Source organism: Mytilus galloprovincialis, chromosome 8 (genome assembly GCF_965363235.1).
Source record: "Mytilus galloprovincialis chromosome 8, xbMytGall1.hap1.1, whole genome shotgun sequence".
Classification (NCBI taxonomy): domain Eukaryota; kingdom Metazoa; phylum Mollusca; class Bivalvia; order Mytilida; family Mytilidae; genus Mytilus; species Mytilus galloprovincialis.
The window spans coordinates 77,796,789-77,824,723 of NC_134845.1; the positions used below are offsets into that span (position 1 = coordinate 77,796,789).

Genomic DNA, 27,935 nt, shown 5'->3' on the forward strand with positions numbered 1-27,935 from the left:
TGTATGTACTATCTTCAACTACAACAATTTCAGTGCTGTCGTCTTTGTTATTTGTATGGGTTTAGTCAGTGTTGTATCCATATGTCAGTGATGTTGTATGCATTTGTCAGTGATGGTGTATGCATATGTCAGTGATGTTGTATGCATAAAAAATTATGTCAGTGATGTTGTATGCATATGTCAGTGATGTATTTTTACACAGTCATTACAATTTTGTCACTGATACTATAACTAACCGATAAGTCAATATTAGATATCTATGGTTTATAATTAATTTGTTAAATTATAACATTGTATGCAACTAGTATGGTATTAATACCATACTGTTCTTCCATGGGGTATATTTTGAATAAAACGTACCAGAATTGACTTTTGGTGCTTATCCAAAAAGTAAAATCACAAAAATACTGAACTTAGAGGAAGATCAATTGGGAAAGTCCATAATCACATGGCAAAATCAAATAACAAAACGCATCAAAAACGAATGGACAAGAACTGTCATATTCCTGACTTGGTACAGGCATTTTCAAATGTAGAAAATGGTGGATTAAACCTGGTTCTATAGCGCTAACCCTCTCACTTTAATGACAGTCAACAACATGTGATCCGCGCTACATACAAAATGTACTTCGGGCAACGCATTTACTTCATAATAAATTTACAAAAAGAAGCCTTCAATTCTTAATGGCATAGCAACCGCTTTCAAATACTATTTGCGTAGTTTCCGACGATATTCGAAGTTTTCCGAAGATACCCGAACTATAAGACAGTATGGTTTTATGTTAGCTGACTGCTCATGACCTTCTGGTACTTTCTGGTTTCCAAAGTTGGTTCCCAGTACCGATTACATAATAGAGAACTGCACACAGTTACATCACTTTCTATTAAGTATCAGTTCAGTATCTCCCCCCCCCCAAGTTATTTTATATGAACTATTTGTTTCCAATGGAAAAAAAATACAAATTTGTGCAATTCTTCTATCCTAAGGAAAAAATTATATATGCCGTATAAGCACAGTTTTCTGCATATGTTGTTCCCAATGCCTTACAACTTCGTCTTTGGTTTTATATTCAAATGTCTTTCAAGAGCCACAGATGTGTGTTACCTAGATGAAACGCACACTGCTTGAGTAAAAAAAGAAATTAAAAGCATGGTTGAATTAAGGAGGGTTTGTTTAATAATCATCAATCTCTATGAACTGTTGTTCTTGAATAAAGACGGATTATGTTTTATAAAATATTAAATGATATTAAAATGTGTTTTGTTTAAAGTTAATTCAACTAGAACTAATCATTACTAAAATGGTTTGTTCTTTATAATTTCATTGCTGGTATCTATGATGAGTTTATCTACTATTGTGCAACTACTAACTCCTTAATGTATAACTGAGGCTTATTACTTGGAGAAAAGGTATACCATTATAGCGATCTCATACATGCATTTCATTTGATATTTATTTCGTGCTGAATATTTATTATTATCAGATTAATAAGGTTATACTTAGAATAGGGGTCGACCAAATGTTTCGGAAATGAACCAATACGATTAATTGTAAATTATAATCATACACAAGTCGTTCAATTGTCAATATATCAGTAAAATACCACAACGTTAACAAGGAACTATATCCAGCTCATAAGCTATTGAAAGCTCTGAATTGTTTTAAATATATACACATAATCGGTCTCTTTCGGGACAAAACTGTTGAAGAAATTCGAAATTCCGAGGCAAAGTAAAGAGAGAGAGCTGAAAAACTATCATAAAAAATACATTTAAAACAATTTATGTACCAATTAAAACAAGATTCGGTGAATAGATTATCTATAAAGTGTCAGAAATATGACTGACAGTTGTTGTCCATTCGTTTGATGTGTTTTATCATTTAATTTTACCATTTGATTAGGGATTTTTCGTTTTGCATTTTCTTCGGAGTTCAGTATTTTTGTGATTTTACTTTTTATAAAGACTACAATTAGAAAGTGTATTAAGAGAAAATCAAACTTACATTAAAATGAGAAGAAAGTCCATCAGAAGCTCTCGAATGTAAACACCTACGCTGTAATATCATTTTAAGGATACGAAATTATATAATCAAGACAAATGATTGTTCATAATGGACTTCTAGATATCTTTTTTATAAACTTCATTTTATATTCTAATGGAAGCTTATGGTATTCGACATATACATAACAAATTAAGTGGTTTTCCCAGTACCAAATAGTTTATTCCGCTGCAATTTGCTTCAATAAATCCCAACAAATAAATCTTGAAAGAGATTATCTCAGAACTTAGGAACAAACTAAAACAATGTCAGCAAGCCATTTGTTTATGTCAACGTTAAACAAATCAACGTCCCCTTTGTACGTTAAAACAAGTTTTGAAGCAGAAAGCTCTTCAGAAATTACGCATAATTGGAACACTAAAACGCAATCGAGTAGAAAGATTGAACATATTTGATATAGTTAGTAAAATGGCATGGGAATTGTAAACGAACCGAGTGATGACTCTTTGTCGCAGTAGATGACCATGCTTATAGTTTTATAGGAAATAACAACACAACACAATTCTCCAAGAAGTTATAAAGAATCCTCTACGGTGGTTAAGATCACTATTTGAATGACAGGGTAACAACTTGTAATTATTACTATAATTTGAACTAATATCATATTACAAATGTACTGAAAAAGAATACTATTCATTACAGATTGAAATGTGCTTAACAATGCGTTTACTATTTCATTTCGCGTGAGGCAATATAAGTCAGTAGATTATTGTAACCAAGATTTTATTTTAAAAACAAATAAATAAATACGTACATCAATACAATATATGGTGAAACAAATGACAATTCAATTAAACAAATTCACTTCCTCCCTTATTTAGTCGGTTAGCATTGTAACGTCGTCATGGGATTATTCCATTGATTCTACTAATGCGCACGACGGATGGTTCATCAAAATCCGTTAAAAAGTCTATAATAGCATCAAAGACCAGGAGTTTATATAATTAATTTGACGAGAGCAAACGTCGGTTAAAATTAACTTTAATGTACTGGTAATGATACAATCACACAATTCCATGAATGAATGATAACAAACGTATAAACAAAATGTGAAGTTTTTACAATGTGCAGAATTTTTTAATATTTTGGAAGAAATTGTAAGCATAAAAGTTTTGATTAAATCATTTCGTCGACATTATGATTAACATGACAATTACACAATTGATAAACTTGATAGATTTCGAAGCCATTTTCCAGTTGAAGAAGAGTCAAAATGTAGGAAACTAATGGATTCGATGTAAAGTGCCTACAGGTATAAAATTACACAAAAAGGAAGAACATTTATGTAAAATACATTTGAATGCGTAAAGTTGTGTAATAAAGAAGACAGTTTGATGTAAAGTATTGGGCGCAGTATCTGTAGCAGTGATAAATGGCGCTAACTGCAATTAGATGGATAGGGATTGATGATTTACAACACAATAAATATATAAATACTGTTCAGTTTTGGACAGTTTCTGATGCAAAAGTGGTTGAAAAGAAGTGGTTAACAACAAATGACACAAAAACATTGACAGAAACCATGAAAATGCAAGACATTATTGTCCTATAAAATTCAGTTTTCAAACAATTTTTGCTAATAGTTTGAAATTAATGTAGATACATCAACGTATTTAACGACGATACCACGGAGGCAAAAATACGGCAAAAAAACTCTAATTGAAATAAACAAAATAATGGAACAAATGTTAAGAACATGACTTAGTAATTTACATTATTATCATTGTACACCTATGCATGGATGTTATAAGCTATATGGTTTTCAATGCACTTTAACTTCATATTAGAATAAATTTCGCTTAACAACTGATTTTTTTCGATCGTTACTGACGAGTCTTTTAATGGCATTACAAGTTATATAAACCTAAAATCTTAAATGCGTGTTTTCCCCTCCATACAAAAGATTATTCCCCACGTTTTGTAGGGGTTTGTGTTGCTCAGTCTTTAGTTTTCTATGTTGTTTTGTGTACTATTGTTTGTCTGCTTGTCATTTTTTATTTTAACCATGGCGTAGTTAATTTCGATTTTTAAGTTTAGAGTTCTATTTGTCGCCCCTCTATGATTGACGAAATTAAACATAACAACTAAACACGTTTTTATTGCAAATGTGTATAATTTGTTTTTCGTCTCTTTTTATATTTTACAAATATCGTGGAGAATAATTCTCTATTTGTTTCAATTATCATCTTGCTTTGTTCCCCTTAGTAAGGCTATATAGAAAACACGGGCAATAATCATAGTAATTATTTACCAAAATAAGTTTATCTATGTTATACCTTTGCTAACTATTTACACCACTGGGTCGTTGCCACTGCTTGTGGACGTTTCGTCCCCGAGGATATCACTAGCCCAGTAGTCAACACTTCGGTGTTGACATGAATATCAATAATGTGGTCATTTTTATAAATTTCCTGTATAAAAACTTTGAACTTTTTGAAAAACTAAGGATTTTCTTATCCCAGGCATGGATTACCTTAGCCGTATTTGGCACAACTTTTTGGAATTTTGGATCCTCAATGCTCTTCAACTTTGTACTAGTTTGGGTTTATAAATATTTTTGATTTGAGCGTCACTGATGAGTCTTATGTAGACGAAACGCGCGTCTGGCGTACTAAATTATAATCCTGGTACCTTTGATAACTATTATAACCAAATCATCATCAATAAAAGAAAAGCAGAAAATAAATCTAACGAAATAGACATATTGTGCTCGGTGAAACATTGTTAACAGACAACAGAATAACTATCATCGGGATATAAACGTAGAGAAATATCATTGTTAATATCACAGGACATCAGCAACATTTAATTACTTTTTTTGGCATGAGTGGTAAGATTGTAAATTTATTTATTCACAGCAATCACTTTGAGTGTCACTTAATAGGTATAATGAATAAACATTGATCACGATTGCAGAAGAGTCTAAATTCATCCAAAATAAATGAATTTATAACTTAGATTCTACTATTATAACCGTAGTGGATAGTGTGACAATCATACTACATCTCCTTTTTTATATTGTAATACAAGATTTTTCTGGGAGCGTTTGAACTTAAAATTATAACATCAATAGACAAAAGAATAAAAGCACAAAATGACACAGAACAAAGTAAAATGAACGTCTTTTCTTGAGTTTAGATAAAAATTATTATAAAAAACAAAGTAAGAGATTTTTGTATGATAAGTGGTACCTATTTTGACAGATATTTTTTTAATTTAGATAATTATGTAATCTCGTGTATTACATGACAAACCAAAACATTTCTAGTTGATAGAAAGGAGTGATTTTAGTACTTTACAAAATATTTCTTAATGTAAAATGCATGTATGAGTCGGTATGGCATTAAAAAAATTATTCATCATTCAAGACAATATACAGTAACGAACATACAAGAAGGACATCATTTATTGATTTGTTTATCGATGACGTCATAAACGGAAGCCAAAACTAATTGATCTATTTTCTTTCCGCAATAAAAGTGATTAAGGTTTAAACTATTTTAATATTGATCTCCTTAAAGAATGAAAGGAATCGGTTACTTAAAATGTATCGTTTGTTTATGTAAAAATGAGAAGATGTGGTTGGGTTTTTTTTTTGGTCAATGGCACAACTCTCCATCAAAGTCACAATTTGCAAAAAGTAAACCACTACAGGTCTAAGTACGGCATTTACACCGAACGGCGTTAAAAAGTCCCCAAAATTACTAGTGTAAAACCATTCAAAGAGGAAAACCAACTGTCTCATCTATACAAAAAAACCCAGGTTCCTGGTGTAAAACATGTGCAAACAAATGCAGCAAATTTAAATGTTTTTACAGGCGTAAATCCACACCCTAATGTGAAACATGCAGTAGTTTAACATTACAACCTCGATTGAAATTGCTAAACTCAAATCAATTAAATTGGCTAAACTTTATAAAAGACAAATATATCAATACAAGACACTAAACAAATAGATATGAGCTTTGACACAATATAAAAACAATATGTAAAACAATGTCAAATATAACCTGAGACAAAATGGCATTAAATACAACAAGGTACACACGTCAGGTAACTATGAATAAAATAACGTTGTTGTTCATAGAACTAGAACAGAAGTAAAAATATATTGAAATACAAACAATTCTAAACAGTGGTACATATACAACAAAATAGTGAGACGAGATATAACACAAAAACAAGCAACCGATAATTAACACAAATGAACTACACAGTTCAAATAAAACAATATCTGCTGATACTGAAAGCTTTTAAAAAGCCAAAAACAACTAATAAAAAAAATCATGCTTCAGAGTCTAATCAATCAAAACACATTCCATAAATTAAGTGTTTAACGCAATGTTTTATTCGAACGTCACTAATGAGTAACTTGTAGACGAAACGCGCGTCTGGTGCAGGTACAAAATTTTAATCCTGGTATCTATGCTGAGTTATGTGCCGTGTTTGTCACAACTTTTTCAGGTTTTTGGAATTTTTGGTCCTTAATGCTCTTCAACTTTGTACTTGTTTGGCTTTATACCTATTTTTATTGAACATCACTGATCAGTCTTGTGAAGACGAAACGCGCGTCTGGCGTATCAAATTATCAGCCTGGTACCTTTGGTAACTATCATTTACACGGATCACAAAGTGATTTACGCGATTTTAGTACAATATTACAGGATGTATAATACCGTTTTGATTGTCTAGTTTATTATGTACATATTCTACGTACTGTCACTCTGAGATGTATCTTTCATTGAAGTACAATGCTTTGTTAAAGAATTTCGATTCCAATGTCGGTTAAAGTGGTAAATATGGCCCAGGGGAAGAAATTCAATTAAATCATCAGATTAGTCTCATTTCAAGAAAATGAACTTGACAGAAGAAGTTGTCTGGTGCCACCCGTTGGATGCGTCTTTTCTTTAAAACTAGGTTAAGATTCATTTTTTACACGAACATGTCTATCAAATATTGACATGATTGATGTTAAATGATTTTCTTTTATAGTTCTTATAAGATAACATTTATTTAAATGATATTTAGCGTGTTATTTACAATTTGTGTGTTTTCATAGTGATTAAGATTATATCTTAGTGTTGACTGCTATCCCCTTTTTTTGATATTTTTACCTTTTGTGTCTGTTTGTTTTGTTCATACATCGATTGTTGTGAATAGAACGGAATTTATACAAATAAGATGTTTAGCTAGCTAAGACGAAAATACATGTACCATGGCCCAGTAATATACCAGTAATTATCCATCAGTTTTATATGTTTCAGCTTTCTATTTTGCCATTTTATTAGGAATTTTCAGTTATTAATTTTCCTGTATTTTTGTTGTCTTACTTTTAATTTATGAATACTATAATTGAAAACAAAGTATGTAAAATCGGTTGTGAAAACTTGCATCAGTATATACTGTCATGCTAACGTGAAGTGCACAGCTACGATGTCAGAGGAATTGTTAGGGATACAAAAATTCAAGATTTTGAATTTACATATTGTTACTTTCATAGAAACACAACCATTGATTTGGCAGATACACTGATATCCTTCTTTTTTTTAACTGTTTATCTATATTTTTTACATTTTTAAAACTAGATATCTTCGTATTTATAATTTGTTTGTTTTCATAGTGATTATGATTCTATCTTAGTGGTGACTGCTATCCCCTATTTTTTGATATTTTTACCTTTTGTGTCTGTTTGTAAATAGATAAAGCCTTATTACAGATAAATCAAACTTTAGATTACTTAAATCAAATAAATTGAACAATTTCGCTATGGTTTCTTAAAAAATATACATGGGGCTATTTCAAAGAAACATAGACATAATCCTGGTAAGTATGATGCGTTTATAGACACCTAAATAAATTGTAACATAATTGCCACCGGTTAAAATCAAATATTTGGAAATGGCAAGCCATTGATACTGATTCAATTATGTTTACTAGGATTTAAAATAGAGAACTATATTCATTGGTAACTAGTGTAATGTTAAAATCTTCGGTTAGCTTTATGCAAAAGATGTGACTGCAAATCTGTTTCGATGCTGTCAGGAAAAAAAACCGGTGGTTTTCATTCGTTTGATGTGTTTGAGCTATTAATTTTACCGTTTGATGTTTAAAATTTCCTTGGAGTTCGTTATTTTTCTTCTTCAACATTCTTTTGTTAAGGAGAATATGAGTAGGCAAACTAAGATATGAAAATGTCCGCAACGTGTGAGTAAGATACCATTGGTGTGACAAATGCATTTTAAATTGGTGCTTGTCAATGATGAGATGTCAAAGGTATGGTGACCGTAAATGAATCACGACTTGACTTTTTTAACACTGGAAGCCATTTTAAAAACAACGGTATATTGTCTTGTTTATATTTGATAATAGTGCGTTTTCGATGTTGAAAAGCACATTACTTGAAATCATAGAAATGGTAGCTTAAACAGAAAAGTCTATAGATTGCACTTTGTAAATACAGCTGTTTCTCAAACCACGCCTCTTTTGGGGGAGATATAGAATATTCATAAAATAGTTAATTTTGTTTACAAACTGGTTCCCATCTGTTTATGTTTCATCTTATAGAGACATAACTTAGGAATGTTACCAGTAAATATACATATGCATATTGTTTATATTGAAATCTGTGGTAATCCTACAGTTAAGGTAGGGGTAGTTAAGAAATTTAGTGTTAGTTTAAACTCTAAGTTAGTGGCATATAAACGTTGAACAGCCCTATATTAAAAAAAAATAGTGCATATGAACTTTCCATTCTAGGATGACTGTTTTTCTTAACTTCATAGTAAAAGTGGTACAGTTTTAGCCGCGAAAGGAGTTCCTACGGAAAATTACATTGTCAATATTTATAAAACTGCAACCTAATAGTCGAAAATACTTCCGGATCATATGTCTAGGCTTTCTCGTGAAAACGCTACTTGTAGGCAAACGGAATGGTAACTACGAATGTCCATGAGACATATCAGTGACCCCGAATGTAATAATACAGGGCGCAACCTTTACAGCAATAGCAAGACTAAGCATCAAGTTGAACTTGATAGATGCATAAGGGATATTAGTTTCAAGATGTAAACGGCATAACAAAATAGGTGATTTTGTTCATTCATATTCTAGCTTTGTAGTTATTTCAATTATTCGGTACAAATAATAGATTGCAACATATCCTAAACATTGCAAGTTTTTGATTATTATAATATAAAGGGATTATGAGTCATCCTGTACAATAAATGCATTCCGAAAACGATTTTTACGCAATAAATTCTAACAATAGCTATCGGATTTGATAGACACATTCACTGCAACAATAACTTAAACGGCAAAATGCACTAAAGTGACAGTAGATCTAACATGCGTGACAGCTGCAAAGTAGGTTTATGCACATTTCAAAAGCATCATTTACATTTCTTGTCAATGTGGGTGTCCCAAGTTCGGAACAATGTCAATGTTTATATTTTGTGTAATCTAAATGGAATTGCAATTCGAAATCAAATTTAGAAATTGTTATTTCTTCTATATTAATTTACAATTTCCAGTATTTGAGAACGAGTAATAAATGAAAAAAATATGTTTAACATCTACGCCTCATTTTTTACAGATGCAGAATAATATTTAACTCAGATTTTTTCTCAATTTTGCCATAGAAAGGTAAATAATTTAGAAAAAGAAAGTCTTATAAGGGAATGTATTATGCTTTTTCTGTAATTGTTAGGGTTTTCTTTGTAGCGAGAAAACGAGTCCCGTGAACTCAATACTTTTTTTTTCTCTAAAATATTTTGTTAAGAGCTATCTTCTCATATCATATCTCGAAAATTCAATCATTCCTTTTTCTTGATTTCTCGCTTAATAGGGATGTACATTTATTGTGGTTATTTTTTGTATTTTTTGTATTATTTGTCTTTCATTTTTTATCATATGCTTAATCTATATATAGATACAAGACGATATGGTATGAGTGCCATCCAAGTCAGAATTTGTAAACGTTAACCATTAAAAATCGAAGTACAGCCTTCAACACAATATGCCATTTTGTTTTATGTGATTAAGATTATAACACAATGTTGATTATTATACCCCTATTTTAACATGTACCTTTTATGTCTGTTTGTTTGTTCACACATTGTCACTTTACAGGAATTTGTACACGACTGTCTTGCGAGTGAGGGGTTTGGCTAGCTATAAAATCATGTTTAACCAACCATTTTTCAAAAAAATGAAAAGGCTGTTCCAAGTCAGGAATATGACAAATGGAAAACAACTGTCACATTTCCTTGTGTTTAAATGGGAAATTGGATTCGGTTTTATAGCTAACATAACCTGTCACTTGTATGACAGTCTTACCTAATTCAAATATTATAATAATTTGATGTATACTTTAACGGTATCGAATTTGGTTTTGTAATGGTTATTTATGGCATGATACAAGTATCATTATTTTATTTATATCTCATTTTAAATAGGGAGTGATATTAATATACTAAAATGTATATATCCCATTAATAAAGGAAGGACTACAGCATTAGAACCATCCATCTTTTTATATGATGTATGTGGATATTTATAAAAAGTGAATATGAATGGAATTAGTATGTATGTTTCTGTTGGTATTGCTTTGATTCTATTGTTTTATTGAAATTATTGCTTCTAATCTGTATATTTAAACCCACATAATACACCATGGAACATTAATGATACATATGATGATGAATTGTCCAGCCTATAACAGACAAGGGAAAAAGAGATGAAGTCTATATATAATTCTAAGTATAAAAGTATTAAAATAAGGAAGGGATAGCTGTCTTTTTTTGTAAGGTATACCATACTTCGAAATTTCTGTAAAATATCATTATAAATATATATCGAATTCAATTTAATAAGAAGTATGATTTTATTAGGAATTTGGCATTCATTAGAAGAAAAAACTAGATTTTCGTAAATTTGTGTATAAATGATTGTTGATTTGTGCATACTAATTATAAGGTGAATAAATGTAGAGCCATGTTTCAAAGAACTTGCAAATATATAAAGGGAATTAAAGTAAATAACTAAAGAAATACAACAACTTACCTCATGAAATATCCATATAGAAGCCACATTTTTATTAAAACTTAGACATAAATGTATCTACGGTTACTTTTGACTTTAAAACGACAATTCCTTAGTGTAATGCTTCAAATGTAGATGTCAACTGCGCATCAATATATATTATTGTAAAATCTCTATAACAACATTTCTTTCAAGGATTTTTTCGTATATGAGAGCTTCACAGCCCTAATCACTATGCTTATATAATTCTGATCATTTATTGAAAATGTCTAATACATCAATTTAGTTTGGATCAAGATAGATAGTCAAAAGAGCTTGCCAATTTTGTAACGGACAGAACGTCAACGTTATAGGCTGAATTGTAAAACAGATGACTAGATAACTGAAGTGGCATATCACTACATAATATTGATTCAATTTATATTACTGTGGACTTTGCACAAGGATGAACTCGGATGCATTTTCAAACATTAAATTTGTCAAGAAATTAAATCGCCGTAAATTTCCATGGATTCGACGTTGAAGACAAACACCACGGGAATTATAATCAATCTTTGTTCAACGATATATTGTTCTAAGGAAAGAGTTTAAGCCTAGTTTGAATGCTTTATAACTGATTTGTTTAACATTTCTGAATGAGAAATGTCATGAGAGTATAGATTATTTAAATTTCACTTATATAAATTAAACAAATATCGCGAAAGAAACAATTCCTATATTTTCCCAATGACATTGCCATGCCATCTGTTATTCAAAAGATTACGTTTGTGTGTTTATGCAATGATAGTATGAAACCAGCATTTTTCTTTCCCAAATGTAGACGAAGAAATAAGGATAACTGCTATATTTTCAGTGTCAGCAATTGAAAGTTATAATTATAATTTCAACAAAATCGTGACAATAATAAAAAATCTTTCTAATCCTTAATGGAAGTTACAAAGGTAAGTATGTATGATATAAAGGCACCAATACAAAAAAGAGTCATGAATGAAAAAAGTAAAATCACAAAAATACTGAACTCCGAGGAAAATTCAAAACGGAAAGTCCCTAATAAAATGGCAAAATCAAATGGTTGGACAACAACTGTCATATTCCTGACTTGGTACAGGAATTTTCAAATGTATTGAATGGTAGATAGAGCTTTTTTTTTATAGCGCTTAACCTTTCATTTGTATGACAGTCGCATCAAATTCCACTATATTTACAACGATGCGTGACAAAACAGACACAATGGGTAAAATTGTCATAATATGTGTATAACAGACATCACTGTGTCACAATCTAAATTAGAACAAAAACAAACAAATATTTAACAAAGAAGCACAAACAGCATCTATCAAACTTAACAAAGGTTTTGAAAAAGGTACTAGTACACAACGACAAAAACAATCCATAACACACAATATAGAAAAACGAATTCAATAAGATCCAGGAATTAAATCAAATGATCTTGGACTGTCAGCCATCTCATCCGAGACCATTTCATGTTACGCATGCCTAGTAAAGAACGTCGGTGAATAAAACCCCATAGTTGGTCATCATACAATTAGGTTATGGTAAAATCTTCGTCTCTAATATATCATCACATGTATAGACATTAGCCATGCAATTTAGAACGTTTAACATGTATGTCCAATATCTAAAATGAAAATAAAGTATATTCCAATACAAAAGACAGACTAGACTGTATTCGTATCGAAAATTAATTGTTAAAGGTCACAGTTTAGCCAAATTATAACTTGTATCTGATTTTGACATGAACAATAGAAAATTATCACATAAAGCAACTCTTTCAATTTTTGAATAATTTGTTATATTTATTTGTTACATCTAGTCTGTATAACAGTCAATACTTTTTTCAATAACCAATAGTTTTCTGTTAAATTGTTTCTGTTTAGAACAAAAATGGCATTTATATACTAAATGGTTATTGTTAACTGCAGTGTAATTATTCGGTTTCGATTAACTGATCGTAATCCGGTGTCTGTGTTCAGTGATTGGTGTCAGCTTAAACTCTTATTTAATTTGATTCTATACAAGTAGAATTGTTTTTTTTTTCTACGACTATATTTTTGTCTGTGTATCGTACTTACTTTATATGGATTAGAAGTAAAAAAAAATAGTCTGAACAACCTAGAAAAGTATTGTGAAAAGTGGCAATTGGCTTTTAATATTAATAAAACTAAAACAATGATTCTGCAGCAAAATAATAAAAAAGTGGAAACATCTTTTACAAAATATAAAAACGAAAATTTGTCAAAAGTCTCTGAGTATTCATTTCTTGGAATTCTTGTGAAATCAAATGGAAACTTATTGCATAGCTCTGAAGAGCTTGTAAATAAAGCAAGGAAACTGATGTTTGCCATTAAAACTTAAACATACTGGTTCCATAAATAATCTGCCAGTTAAAGTAGCTTACAGTCTTTTTTATTCTATAGTTAAACCAATAGCCACTTATTATGATTATAATTCAGAAATTACTTATATGGATACTTATGTTTCAAATTTAGAGCAGAAACACGTGCAAATTAAATATCTCCAAAACAAATATAGAACCCTTAATTTTACTGATAAATCAAGTTTAGAAAATTTACATTTGTCTTTCTGTAAATATATCCTCGGAACAAGAAAATCTTCATCAAACATAGCTGTGAGAACAGAGCTAGGGAGATACCCACTAGAGATGCATATAAAAACTCAAAGTATACTTTAAAATTTAGATAATTCAGGTTGCTATACCTGGTTTACATATGTTAAAAATATTTTGAAAGAGGTAAACATGGATGCATCCATTCTTGAGGGAAACAAAAGAAAAAAATACTCAAAGTTGTTAAAAAAAAACCCTTAAAACATCAATTCTTAAATTTCTACACGAATATATTTGAGCAAAAATTTGAAAAAATAGATCATAATTTAATGATAGAAAAAGGAAAACATTTAAAAATACCTAGAGAAAAAAGACTATGCGATTCCTGTTATACAATGGAGGATGAAGCCCATTTTATTTTATACTGTAAAATAAATGCTAAACTAAGAGATAACTTTATAGGAAATGTAATTAAACATATGCCAGATTTTATGTCCTGTCAAGAAAATGATAAAATTAAATATCTCCTTTGCCTATCAACCTCAAAAGAAGTAGAAAGCTTAGGGTCCTATTTTAAACAGGCATTAGAACTGAGGACAGCGGACTCTTGATTTATTTATAAAATATATTTATATATCATATATAGATTGTTTTGCTTCTTTTTTATGGTTTTGTTTGTTAAATGTATTTTGTAGATATAGGAAGATGTGGTGTGAGTGCCAATGAGACAACTCTCCATCCAAATAACAATTTATAAAAGTAAACCATCATAGGTCAATGAACGGCCTAGCTATAAAGGCCCCACAATTACTAGTGTAAAACCATTCAAACGGGAAAACCAACGGTTTAATCTATATAAAAAACGAGAAACGAGAAACACGTATAAATTACATAAACAAACAACTACTGTACATCAGATTCCTGACTTAGGACAGGTGCAAACATTTGCGGCGGGATTAAACGTTTTAATGGTACCAAACCTTCTTCCTTTTTCTGAAACAATAGCATAGCATCACAACATAGAAAACCACACGATAAAATATCAATTGGAAAGCTTAACTCAATCAAAAAACGTAAATTTACTCACTATGAAAGAATAAATTTGATCTGCGATATGTGTATGTTTATTTTTTTTTGTCACAAACTTATTGTTCAGAGTTTATATGTGACAATAAATATTTGAATAGAATTGAATTGTTATATTACTGTCGACTTTTAGAGATGTTAAGCATCTTTTATCAGTAAATAAATGAGCTAACTAGAGTCAAAACTGTGGGTCACATAATTTTTGTAATATCTTCTTTTAAATTACTACATATTGATCAAATTATGTTATTATAATCTATAATCTGTATATCAATTAAATTAGTGTTTATATTCTTTCGTACAAAGATGGAGAATCTTAAATTTTGAGAAAAACTCTTTTAATTCAATGTTAAAAGAGGGTCGAAAGATACCAGAGGGACATTCAAACTCGTAGTTAAAAAATAAACTGACAACGCCATGGCTAAAAAAAAGACAAACAGAAAAACGATAGTACACAAGACACAACATAGAAATCTAGATTAAGCAACACGAATCCAAACTTAAAATGGGGGTGATCTCGGGTCCTCCGGAAGGGTAAGTAGATCCTGCTCCACATGTAAAATCCGTCGTGTTTCTCATGTTATTAAAAACCCGGTAAATAGTCTAATTTGGTAGTCACGTTGGTCGAAACTGCATCTGTCGTATCCTTCATCTCTAGATCGATGGGAAGATGAGTTCAACATAGTCACCAAATTTTGAATTATTTAGTGAGAGGACATCATAATATTTAGCGGAAAGTAAAGTTAAAGGGTATTATTGCTAACTTCTTTTCTTTCTTACCATCAAGTTTTTGTATGAAGTCAGCCTCAAAGAATACAAGAACCAGTCTGTAAGAGGGCCACAGTTGGTTCCTATGGGAATGCCGATTGTTTGATTCTTTAATGTAAATTAATTAATGCATACATTTTCCATATTAAAACATACAAATACCTTCACTATGTTCACTGATAATCTTGTCCCTAAATTAGGGGTTAATCATGGATGAGCGCATGTTACACAGATAAACAAGTTAAATAAAACCAACCTGAATTTTTAACTATTGTAAAATTGAAAATAGAAATGGGGAATGTGCCAAAGAGACAACAACCCGACCATAGAAAAAAAACAACAGCAGAAGGTCACCAACAGGTCCTCAATGTAGCGAGAAATTCCCGCACCCGGAGGCGTCCTTCAGCTGGCCCCTAACCAAATATATACTAGTTCAGTGATAATGAACGCCATACTAATTTCCAAATTGTACACAAGAAACTAAAATTAAAATAATACAAGACTAACAAAGGCCAGAGGCTCCGGACTTGGGACAGGCGCAAAAATGCGGCGGGGTTAAACATGTTTGTGAGATCTCAACCCTCCCCCTATACCTCTAGCCAATGTAGAAAAGTAAACGCATAACAATACGCACATTAAAATTCAGTTTAAGAGAAGTCCGAGTCTAATGTCAGAAGATGTAACCAAAGAAAATAAACAAAATGACAATAATACATAAACAAGAGGCTCTCAAGAGCCTGAATCGCTCACCTGAATTTTTTGGTTTAATCTCTCATCAATGATTATTTTGGCTTTTCAATTTATCTAAATGTTCTTTGAATCGTCCTATTTTCTTCAAAAGCAAAAAAAAAATCATTTTCTCCTATGTTCTATTTTAGCCATAGGAGCTATGTTTCTTGACATACAAGGAAATGAAATATAAAATTTATACTAGATACTCTGAAACTCTAAAACTCATTTAGCCTAAGTTTGGCTGAAATTGATACAGCAGTTTCAAAGGAGAAGATTTTTTAAAGTAAGTCAACATGATGAACAAATTGTGAAAAAAGTCTTTAAAGGGCAATAACTCCTTAAGAGGTCAATTGACAATTTTGGTCAAATTGACTTATTTGTAGATCTTACTTTGCTTAACATTTTTGCTATTAACAGTTTATCTGTATCTATAATAATATTCAAGATAATAACCAAAAACTGCAAAATTTCCTTAAAATTACCAATTAAGTGGCAGCAACCCAACAATTGGTTGTTTGATTCATCTGAAAATTTCAGGGCTGATAGGTATTGACCTAATAAACATTATTACCCATGTCAGATTTGCTGTAAATGCTTTCGTTTTTGAGATATAAGCCAAAAACTGCATTTGACCCCTATGTTCTATTTTAAGTAACGGCGGCCATGTTTTTTGACGGATCAAAAATCAAAGCACACACTTTGTGCAGGATAATCTAAGGAACAATCATGCTAAGTTTTAACCAAATCCATTCAGTAGTTTCAGAGGAGAAGATTTTTTAAAGTTAGCAAATATGATGAACAAAAGGTGAAAAATTGTCATTAAAGGACAATAACCCCTTAAGGGGTCAATTGACAATTTTGGTCATATTAACTTATTTGTAGATCTTACTTTGCTGATCATTTTTGCTGTTTACAGTTTATCTTTATCTATAATAATATTCAAGATAATGACCAAAAACTGCAAAATTTCCTTAAAATTACCAAATAAGTGGCAGCAACCCAACAATGGTTTGTTTGATTCATCTGAAAATTTCAGGGCTGATAGATCTTGACCTAATGAACATTTTTACCCCCATGTCAGATTTGCTCTAAATGCTTTCGTTTTTGAGATATAAGCCAAAAACTGCATTAGACCCCTATGTTCTATTTTAAGTAACGGCGGCCATGTTTTTTGACGGATCAAAAATCGAAGCGCACATTTTGTGCAGGATATACTAAGGAACAATCATGCTAAGTTTCATTCAAATCTATTCAGTAGTTTCAGAGGAGAAGATGTTTGAAAAATTGTTAACGACGACGACGACGACGACGACGACGACGACGACGGACGCCAAGTGATGAGAAAAGCTCACATGGCCTTTTAGGCCAGGTGAGCTAATAACAACAGACTACTAGCAGTTAACTGACATGCCAGCTCCAGACTTCAATTAAACTGACTGAAGATTATGATTTCATCATATGAACATCAGGCACAATCCTTCCCGTTAGGGGTTTAGTATCATACCATCATAACATATATGAGATGAACATAACCCGTGTCATGCCAACAACTGGTTTTTGAATAAATGTGTTTAGTTCCGATGCAAAGACCCTATAAGTGAATTAATATTAACGCCAAAATATGCAATCTTTAATGACCTGACAACAGTATCGCAAAGTTCTATATCCCTTCTTAATAAGTCTATTCAAAGGTTTTGTTAGTTTTTGAGGTGAATACTGACACCTTTGTGCTTTATAAAGAATATTTCCATAAAAAATTGGATGTGAAATACCTGAACGTATAAGAAGTCTGCATGTTGAGCTATATTTACGAATGATGTCCTTATACCGATGATAAAATTTAGTAAATGTTTTGACTAGTTTGTGATATCGACAACCCTGGTGTAATAATTTTTCAGTAATACACATAAATTTCTCTCGTTAAATCTAAAACATTGTTACATACACGAGCGAATCGTACAAGTTGAGATATATAAACACCGTAAGATGGTGACAAGGGAACGTCACCATCTAAAAATGGATAATTAACGATAGGAAATTAAAAATCATCTCTTTTATCATAAATTTTAGTATTCAGCTTTCCGTTAGTGATATAGATATCAAGATCGAGGAAAGGGCAGTGGTCATTGTTAGTATTAGCTTTATTTAAATTAAGTTCAACAGGATAAATTTCTTTAATATACATACTGAAGTCGTCATTATTGAGAGCAAAAATATCATCCAAATATCTAAAAGTATTATTAAATGTGTTTATCAGATGTTGTTTCGATGGGTCTTTGCTTATTTTTGTCATGAATTGTAACTCATTGCAATACAAAAACAAGTCTATAATAAGTGGTGCACAGTTAGTCCCCATTGGAATTCCGATAATCTGACGATATACGGAATCCCCAAAGCGAACAAAAATGTTATCTAGTAAAAATTCAAGGGCATATATAGTATCAAAGCATGTCCTATTGACATAGTTTTTTTGTTTATTGCTACTAAAAAATGACCTAAAAGAGTTTGAACATATATATTCACATTCTGACTTTTTAAATGCCCATTTAATTAGGTGTGTGATTTTTTTCTTAATGAGAATGTGAGGCAATGTGGTATACAGGGTAGAAAAATCAAAACTTTGAACAGAATCAAAATCACCAATATAAGCATGCAATTTATCAAGTACTTCCAATGAGTTCTTGACACTCCAAAAGTAATTAATTCCACTATTTTCGAAGGCCTTATTTGAACAATTTATTATCAGGTTTTTAATTGTACCAAGTGTGCTGGTAAGAAAAATAGACAATTTAGTAGTGGAACAATGGCTTGAAGACGAAATAAATCTATATTTGTAGGTGTTTTGTGTAGCTTCGGACGCCAATACATAGTTGGGACTTTCATTGTATTTGGCTCTGCTTGTAAAGCGGTAGCTAAAAGTTTATGTATGTTACAGATGTCGTTTTCTGAAAATGGAGTCAGTTGGAATGTTGGTGAATTGGTGATTTCTTTTTTCAGAACCTCAATGTAAAATTTACTTCAAACAATAATAACATTATTAGCAGCTTTATCGGCCGGGACAAAAACAAATTTCTTGGCTAGTTCTTTTAGTTTATGTTTGATACGAGAAATAGGTTTATTGTGGTTATTGTTAATAGTAAAACGTTCTTTAAAATGTTGAATACTTTTTTGGTGTTAAAAACTACCCTCACAATTTATTAATCCTTTGTCAATAATCTTCAAGGCATACTTAACAGATCTAGTATGTATGCAGTCAAATGAAAAACTTATGACTTTGAATCTATCATCATCTATCTTGTACTGACTATGAGGTCAAGTATTGTTTATCTATTTGGGTAATCAAAAGTCTACCGTGTCTTGTATGTATATATACATATATATGTTGTGTACAAAATGTAATGCTGTACAAATTACAATTTGTACAGATTTTTTGTGAATCCTAACATATCTCACTTAACCTTGTAACTCCTTGGCATATCTATGTCTCACCTGCACGACTGATCATGAATAAAGTAAATGCTATCTTTAAAACCAAAATGACATAAACTTTGCAAAGATCCATGAAAATAATGTAAAGTATGCCAGGAACCTGAGTTCAGAAGTTGTCATTTGTAGATGTGGTTCATCATGTTCATTAATGTTTCTCTTTTCTAATTTTTCAAATATATATTACAATGTTGGTTTTCCTGTTTGAATGGTTTCACACTAGTTCTTTTTTGGGCCCTTTACAGCTTGAAATTTGTGTTGAAGACCATACCTTGGCCTATAATGGTTTACTTTAACAAATTGTGACTTGGATGAGAGTCCTCTCATTGGCACTCATACCACATCTTCTCATATCTACAGATTGGAACCAAATAAGGGTAATCATCCTCATCTTCTACCTTCTAAAATATAAAGTCTGTTGATAATTAATAACGGCACCACTTCTAAAATCATAGCATCCTTACATCATGTACATATCATTTTTTTTATATTCATGGCTTGACAGAAAACAAACACATTTTTCAATGTGGTATTAACAAAGATCTTTTTATATGAAAACAATCAGTCAAGAATCTTTATCATGTTTATCATGTTTATCATGGTTGTGTTTTTTGTGTTTATGTTTAGCTTTGTGACTTTTATGCTTAAGTTTCTTCTTTTTCTGCTTTTTTTCAATTAAATAGTCTGCAAAAATTTCAATAATTTTTTCCTGAGGATTTTTGTCGTCATCACTGTCTTTACGTTTCTTAATATCTTCAAGCAAGCTCTCTTCTTCACTTTTACTTGAAATATTCCTTTTACGATGACCTTGACTTGTGTCCTTGTGATATGCTTTTTCTGAGATGAGATCACTATCAGAGTTGTCACATGTTATTGTTACTTTTTCTTCATCTGAATGAATATACTGTGCCTCTTCTTCCACACTTTTTTCTTTCTTCTTTCTTTCTTTTGCTGTCTTTTTCTCACGATCTTTCTTACCATCCCTACTTTTTTCATTCTTAAAATCTTTTTTATGATCTTTATGCAATTCTTTAGGGTATGTTTTATCATGTTCACTACTTTTCTCTTCTTTCATTCCTTCTTTCTCTCTGTCCTTTAGTCTATCAGATAAAGACATAGTTTGTTTATCTTCCAGAGAACCATCTTTGTCACTCTTCCTTTCATGTTTCTCTGAAGTTCCTTTTTCTTCATTTTTCCCATTTTCAGTATGAGAATATTTTCTTTGGTCGTTGTAACGAAAATATCCACCGTTTATTAACTTTGGTGGATGATGTTGTTGATGATAACTGTGACGGGAACGGTCATAACTGGTTTTTTTATCTACATATTTCCTTCTATGGGATCTGTGATCATGATCTCGTGAAGGCTTTCTCTTATTGGATCTGAGAGTACTGACTAAAACATTTCCTAGAAATTTCTTGTCAGTTGAAGCTCCTTGTCTCTTTACCCTTTAAAGAGAAAAGAAGATTATTGCTACTTGTAATAGTATGGTAAAGTTTTTCTTTTAAGGATAATACAACGACAGCAAACCGGATTTATTAACATTTATTTGTGTCCTGGCAATATCACAAGAACCACTACTGACGAATGATGAAAGAGAATCGTCAATATCAAATTTGACGTCCATTTTGTCATCAGTATCAACATATTAAAATTTGAAAAACTTAGATTGAATGGTTTATGAGTAAATGTAACAACGTGAATGGAAACGCCATTTTACGATCTTTCAAGAACCATAACTCCTGAACGGTAAAAGTCATTATTGAACTTGACCTCTATTTTGTCATCAGTAACAACATATAAAAATTTCAAAAGCTTTGGTTGAATGGTTCATGAGAAAATGCACGGACACGACTGGAAACACCATTTTTCAATCTTTCAAGAACCATAGTTCCTGAACGGTAAAAGTCAAAATCGTCATAATTGAACTTGACCTTCATTTTGTCATCAGTAACAACATATTAAAATTTGGGAAGCTTTGGAAGAACAGTTCATGCGTAAATGCACGGATATGACTGGAAACTCCATTTTTCAATCTTTCAAGAACCATAACTCCTGAAAGGTAAAAGACAAAATCGCCATTATTGAACTTGACCTTCATTTAGTTGTCAGTAACAACACATTAAAATTTTAAAAGCTTTGGTTGAATGGTTCATGAGTTAATGCACGGACAACATTTGATTGCCGCCCGCCCGGCCGCCAGCCCGCTGTACATCCCCAAATCAATAACCGACATTTTTGTCACAAAAATCCGGTTAAAAAGGTCTTGAAGGTGAGGTCAGAACAATTTCAGACTTCTCGTGCCATATCTTCTTATGCTATCGCTACCCTAGGTAAATAAATTTTCAAACTGTCTTTATCTAGATTGTGACTTATGGGGGCTTGAGGTTATAAATCTTCTTTTTTTTTAAATATAGGATTATTTTTTTTCTATAATACTTAATATATCAGTAATAGAAAATAAAATAAAAATATGGCTTCACTGTTCATTTAAGCTCACAATCTTGCTTCAATAGAAGCATGCAATTTTCTTGAGGTACTACCTTTCTGTTGAACTAATACATGTAATAGGAGAAAAAAAGGTAATATCGAAATAAAAAAAGAACTAAATTACAATGTACCATGATTACAGAAATCACTTAAATTTTACAATTGTTTAGTTTAAGAACAGCTTTTTTAGAAAAAATAATAAAAATAGGTCACCATCAAGTTAAAAAAGTTATTTCAATTTCAATGCAAAAATATGTAATTTTTCACCAAAGGGAGATAATTTGGAGCTTTTTCAATGATATAAACATTTTAAAAGTCATCTGGGCCCAGAATGAATTGATTTGTTTGGTTGATTTTTGTACCATATCATAAATTAACAACTAAAAGACGTGTAATAAATAAAAGTTGTAATGAAAAATAAAGTTTTGCTGAATTTTGTACCCTCGAACCTCCAATAGCATAAAGTTAAAATTTCAGTTCAGGGAAGAAGAAACAAGAAATAATTGCAGAAAAAAGAAGAAAAAGTTCTACAATTTTAAATGGCATGTAAAACAGACAAATGTTATAAATTATCTCCCTTGATTTGGAAGTTTTGTTTTACAATAATTACCATATGACATATATCTTTAAATACGAACATGTGGATTCTGTGATCACGAAATCAAGACTAACATGACTAATTTGCATATGTTTCTTACAATCATATTTTAGTCTGCTGCTAGCCAAGTTACAAACTCAAAGACTAACAATCAAAGTTTATCTTTTGGTTTATAATTTTTTTTTATCTCCTGGTCAAGATATAGGTGGAAGAGAAATCGGTTGAAATTTTGTTGTGGTCTGAAACTCTGGATATATAGATAATATAGATTTTTGTGTTTTGAGTCTTTTTCTTTAGTTATCAATGTTGTTCAGATTGCTCTTTCATTCAGACTCATTGACATTGCCCTACATTGCCACTGGAACTTCATTTGAAAGTTAACTTACCATCCATATGCTCCTATCTCCCTGGCTCTCTCGGCTCCTCTTTTAGCCTCCTTTGTAAGTTCTTCCCTGGCTAATCTGCAATGGAAAGAAGATTGTGTGGTGCTGACTGGTTCTGCATAATAAGAGTTAGAAATCCTTTTTGTAAACTAAAAATTAACGAATATATTCTTAACTAATGTTTAAGCAACCACCTAATTCGTGTACTGTAAATTCAGAAATTATTGTGTGCACTTATATTGCGATTTTGTCATTTTAGACTCAAATGCGATTTAAATCTTTGCAATATTAAGGAAAATCCTTTTTTATTCGTATGAAATATTTCAAAATGCGAGTTTAAATTATTGCAATTATAACCCTGTTGCATTTTTCGCAATAATAAAAACATCGCAATAAATTCTGAATTTACAGTCATACAGTAATAGGTAAAGTGTTGACTTGAGTAATCTTTTTTCTTTATTCTGCAGTAGTGTTAAACAAGTGACCGCTGATCATGCCTTTCACTAGTAAAATGTTTGAAACTCTTTTCATAATTTGAGTACTAAAACAATTTTCATTCCAAAATACATACATGTATAATCTTGTACAAATGTACATCATGTACATCATGTACATGTTGTAGTTTAAATATGATGAATTACTTTTTTAATCCCATTGGTTTCTTTAGCAAAATGACTGTAAAGCCTACCAGTTTGTAAGTATAGGCAGGGGCGGATCCAGTCATTTTAAAAAGAGGGGGGGGGGGGTCCCAACCCAGGACAAAGGGGGATTCCAACTATATGTCCCCATTCAAATGCATTGATTAGCCAAAAAAAAAAAAGGGGGGTTCCAACCCCTGGAACCCCAACCCCCTGGTTCCGCCAATCTTATATGATTATCTATAGTCTTAGATCTATCTTCAACATTTTCAAAGTGCATGTATTTTATTTTTTAAATGTCAAAATTTTCATTTGAACAAAAGTATTGGACATTATACATATTATAAGGTAAAACCTATACAAATACAAGATAAACTGATTAATCTAATACTTTAATTTATACACTTTTATAGTGATCATGGTGATTAAGGGGAGGCAATCCTCCCTTCTTGAAAATTTATTTCGTATTTCATTACCATAATTAGTTACATGTAACGTCCATGTGAATTTTTAATAAAAAGATAAATAATTGTTAGTGCTATTTCCCAAGATCTCTTCTGAAAATGATCAATAGAATTCAAAATTTGCCTATATTCAGGTCACGAAAAGAGAAAAGAAATATATTTTGTTATTTTAAGTAACTGTTACTACATCACCATCAATATTTTTTTGCTGCTGAAATTTTTAGTACATTGTATCAGGAACTTATTCCCATCTTTTTTGTTAATATTAAATATAATTGTTATGCTTTATTTTTCTTATATGTGTAAGGCTCTGATATGGCTGTCATGGCTGTGATTTGACATCTTAGAATTGAGAAGCAACTCTTAATTTCTTTTTAACATATTTTAAAATTTTAAACCATAATGTATTTATGTCATGTGAAATACTTTATTTTGTTACACTTATATTTAAAATAGCCTTGCCAGACATCATAATTATTTGGACTACCAGCCCTGGGAACCTAATTTAGAAAAAAAAATTATATACATGTAGAGTTATCTCTCTTTAACCAAAAAGTTAATCCACTCTTCCACCAAAAGGATAGTTTGATAGACAGTAGACAATAGACAATATTTATTAGCACAAACACATTTACATTAAATGGTTATGGCATACAAAATTAAGACAATAAACTGACAATAGTTAAATTGATTATAATTATATTAGAGTGACAGTGGTATTCACCATGTTCACAGTGAAGAAAAAAAGACTATAAATATCAACAGTTCACACATTATTAATGTTCATGAACAATTAAAAAAGGAACACAAAAAAATTTGGTTGCATATTAAAAGAAATACAAGTTATACAGATGTTCTAAATAAAAAACAATCATTAACATACTTTATGGTGATTTTAAAAATATAATGACTGGTTAAGACTGCTATTTAAAAGTGCAGTCAAATGCTTCAGTCTTATAGATAGAGGACTGCAATTTAATAAAATTGAAGATTTTTATTAATATTTTGTATGTAGGTATCCCTCAATGATGTATAGCATGGACAGATTGAGAAGAAATGATGCTGTACCTAATCAACATAATCACAGAGAGCTGCACAATGAAGAGCTGTGTCAAAAGTGTGAAAGAATGGGTCAAAACTTGCAAAAGCCAGAGGAGCCTGTGATTTGGAACATTTAGGGGCTGCTTCATTTGTTCTAGGTTGGGCTATGCCCGGTTTGCCCTATCACGTGACCGGGTTAAATATGGCTGAAAATAAAACGAGTGGAACCGGCTGATTTAAAGATGGCGACAGAAGTTCAAATTTATACTTTTTTGCTTTCTTATAAGCTAGGGAATATAAAAAAATTAATATGTTAATAAAAAATACATGTATATGTTTTTAAAATGCAATCTTTTTTCTGAGGTCTTTTTCACCATCAAAAGGTTTCTCCGAGATAATTTTATAAAAATATGAAAATAAAAATATAGCATGGCAATTTATCACCGTCATAGTGGACCAATGCAGTATCATATAATATAGTCTGATTGAAAAAAAAAATCAATCTGCACCTTTCAAATTCCAACAATTTATCTAAAATTGCGCCTCCCGCCATACTTTTATGATCGGCTGATTGCTTGCCAGTGAGTGAAGACCGGCGAGGGCGTCGTATGCCTATTTCCGACGGCGGCTGATTTTACAGCCAATGAAGCGACTGTGCCTATACTGGAAGCGTCGACTGGGATAACCCGGGTTAAGCCGCTGTGGCAAATGAAGTACTACCTATATCTCATTTTCATTTTGATGTAGTAATCTCTATTTTGGAAATTGTCATTTATAGCAATATATTAACAATGATTGATTATTTTAATTTGACCACACAATACATAATTATTGAATAATATTTTGAACTCGGATTTATTTCGTTTATAATCCAGCGTTGTGCCTATTTTAGTGCACTCTTTCATTATTTTTCTACCCTTTTAACAAATGTATGGCAGAACTCTAAAGCACGAAGCGGTTTAGCAATTTCATTTATGTAAATTGTCTACCTATCAAGTTCATCCTCGTTGGAATCTTCCATTTTCTGTAAATTTATGAATTTTGAGTACAAAACGAAAGCACCTGCTTTTGTTGACGGAAGTGACGTTCGACACGCTTCAAAGCGCAGCCGCGAAGTCAGTTGATTCAGAAGCTTGGATGGTTAGTTCATGTGATGTAAATTTCATTAGAACAACCTGATTCATAGCGAAGGTTGTAAGAAAAACAGCTGACTTAGAAGGGTAAAGTTAAACTTAAATGTTCCACATTTTATTTCATGAAAATCAGCATTTTTCAGGGTCTAAAGTCAAAAGTGACTACTGTCCACAGACACAGCCATCAGCTGATCATGATCATCACTTGTCTCTCCACCATGGTCTTTATTTTTGTCCCTCATAAATGCAATATGTCCTTGGGAAGGTCGACTTAACTGTGACCATGTAGTTGACATTCCCGTGGATAGAAACAAGTGCCCGTTTTTCTGGCATACAGTTACCCAAACACATTTACAGTGGCAATGAGAATCATTAATGCATGTCATGAGCTGATGAGCGGTACCTCGAACATTGTCGAATGACCGAATAACACTGTTAATATCCGAATAACACTTGTAATAACCGAATAACACTTGAATTTAATATAAGCACTCTCATGAAGAGAAGAATGATAGAGGTCAATGTTCAGCACAACAATAAATACCATGACATCTGTTAGCAGTTACATGCAGTTACATGCAAAAGGTCAATGTCTTCGTAAATACAAACTGTACAGTGGCGGATCCAGGATTTACGATTAGGGGGGGGGGGGGCGCATAGTTTTATATTCGCCGAGGGGAGCGAGGTTTGAGGTAAAATTATTGAAATATTCTTCTAAAGGGGTGCAATGTAGGTATTTCGAACTATTGTGAGGTAAAATTAGCGAGAAATGTTAAAAAGTTTCAAGCAGAAGCCTAAATCTACCCTGCCAACAATCTACAATCACTAAAGACTGACTTATGGATGGACGGACAGAGGTAAAACAATATGTTCCTGTTCCGCGAAGAACCTTAGAGTTATGATGGCAAAAATCTCCTAAAAATTAGAAAAATCTACAACAATTTTCAAACACCCCTTACTAACACACTGAGATATTCATATTGCACATATGAGTTTATAAAGCTACAGTTATAAAGCTGCAGCCCAAAAAACAGAAGATCATGCGAACATTTTATTTTGATTTTGCGTTCCAATGCAAGCCAATCTAAAACCAAGACACCAGCACTTGTTGTAAAATTATCTGTATAGCAAAACCAGGTAATACATATCTCAACTTATCATTGAAAGACATGGTGCTGGTAGTTGTCTAAGCCAATTAAAGCCAAGCATGACTTATTACAAAGAGTGGTGTTATATAGACAAGCATGACTCATTACAATACATGGTTTCAATAATGTGAAATGAAACCGGTTCACTAAAAAATTACTCTAACACTCCATAACATCAGCTTGCTTAAGACGATGGAAATGTAAAGAGTTGAGATAGACAGCTCACCTTGACCAATACTAGTATTAGATTTTGCAAAACAAAAATTTATACTTTTCTCCG

At 31.5% G+C, this 27,935-nt stretch overlaps 2 protein-coding genes across 2 annotated transcripts in view; one reads left to right on the plus strand and one right to left on the minus strand.

Annotated features, from left to right (window-relative positions):
• Positions 1-20,325: 20,325 nt before the first annotated feature.
• LOC143043785 (uncharacterized) lies at positions 20,326-26,488 on the minus strand. Its single transcript, XM_076215964.1, has 3 exons — positions 26,364-26,488; positions 23,235-23,309; positions 20,326-21,208 (listed from the first exon to the last, which is right to left on the minus strand). The coding sequence occupies exons 1-3, from the start codon at positions 26,393-26,395 to the stop codon at positions 20,326-20,328; spliced, it is 990 nt and encodes a 329-aa protein (XP_076072079.1). The 5' UTR covers positions 26,396-26,488.
• The window catches only part of LOC143042617 (kinase D-interacting substrate of 220 kDa-like), a 44,330-nt gene continuing 42,866 nt past the window's right edge, over positions 26,472-27,935 (plus strand). Inside the window, exon 1 of the mRNA XM_076215020.1 lies at positions 26,472-26,594. The gene's annotated coding sequence lies outside the window, so the exon portion shown is untranslated. The remainder of the gene's footprint in view (positions 26,595-27,935) is intronic.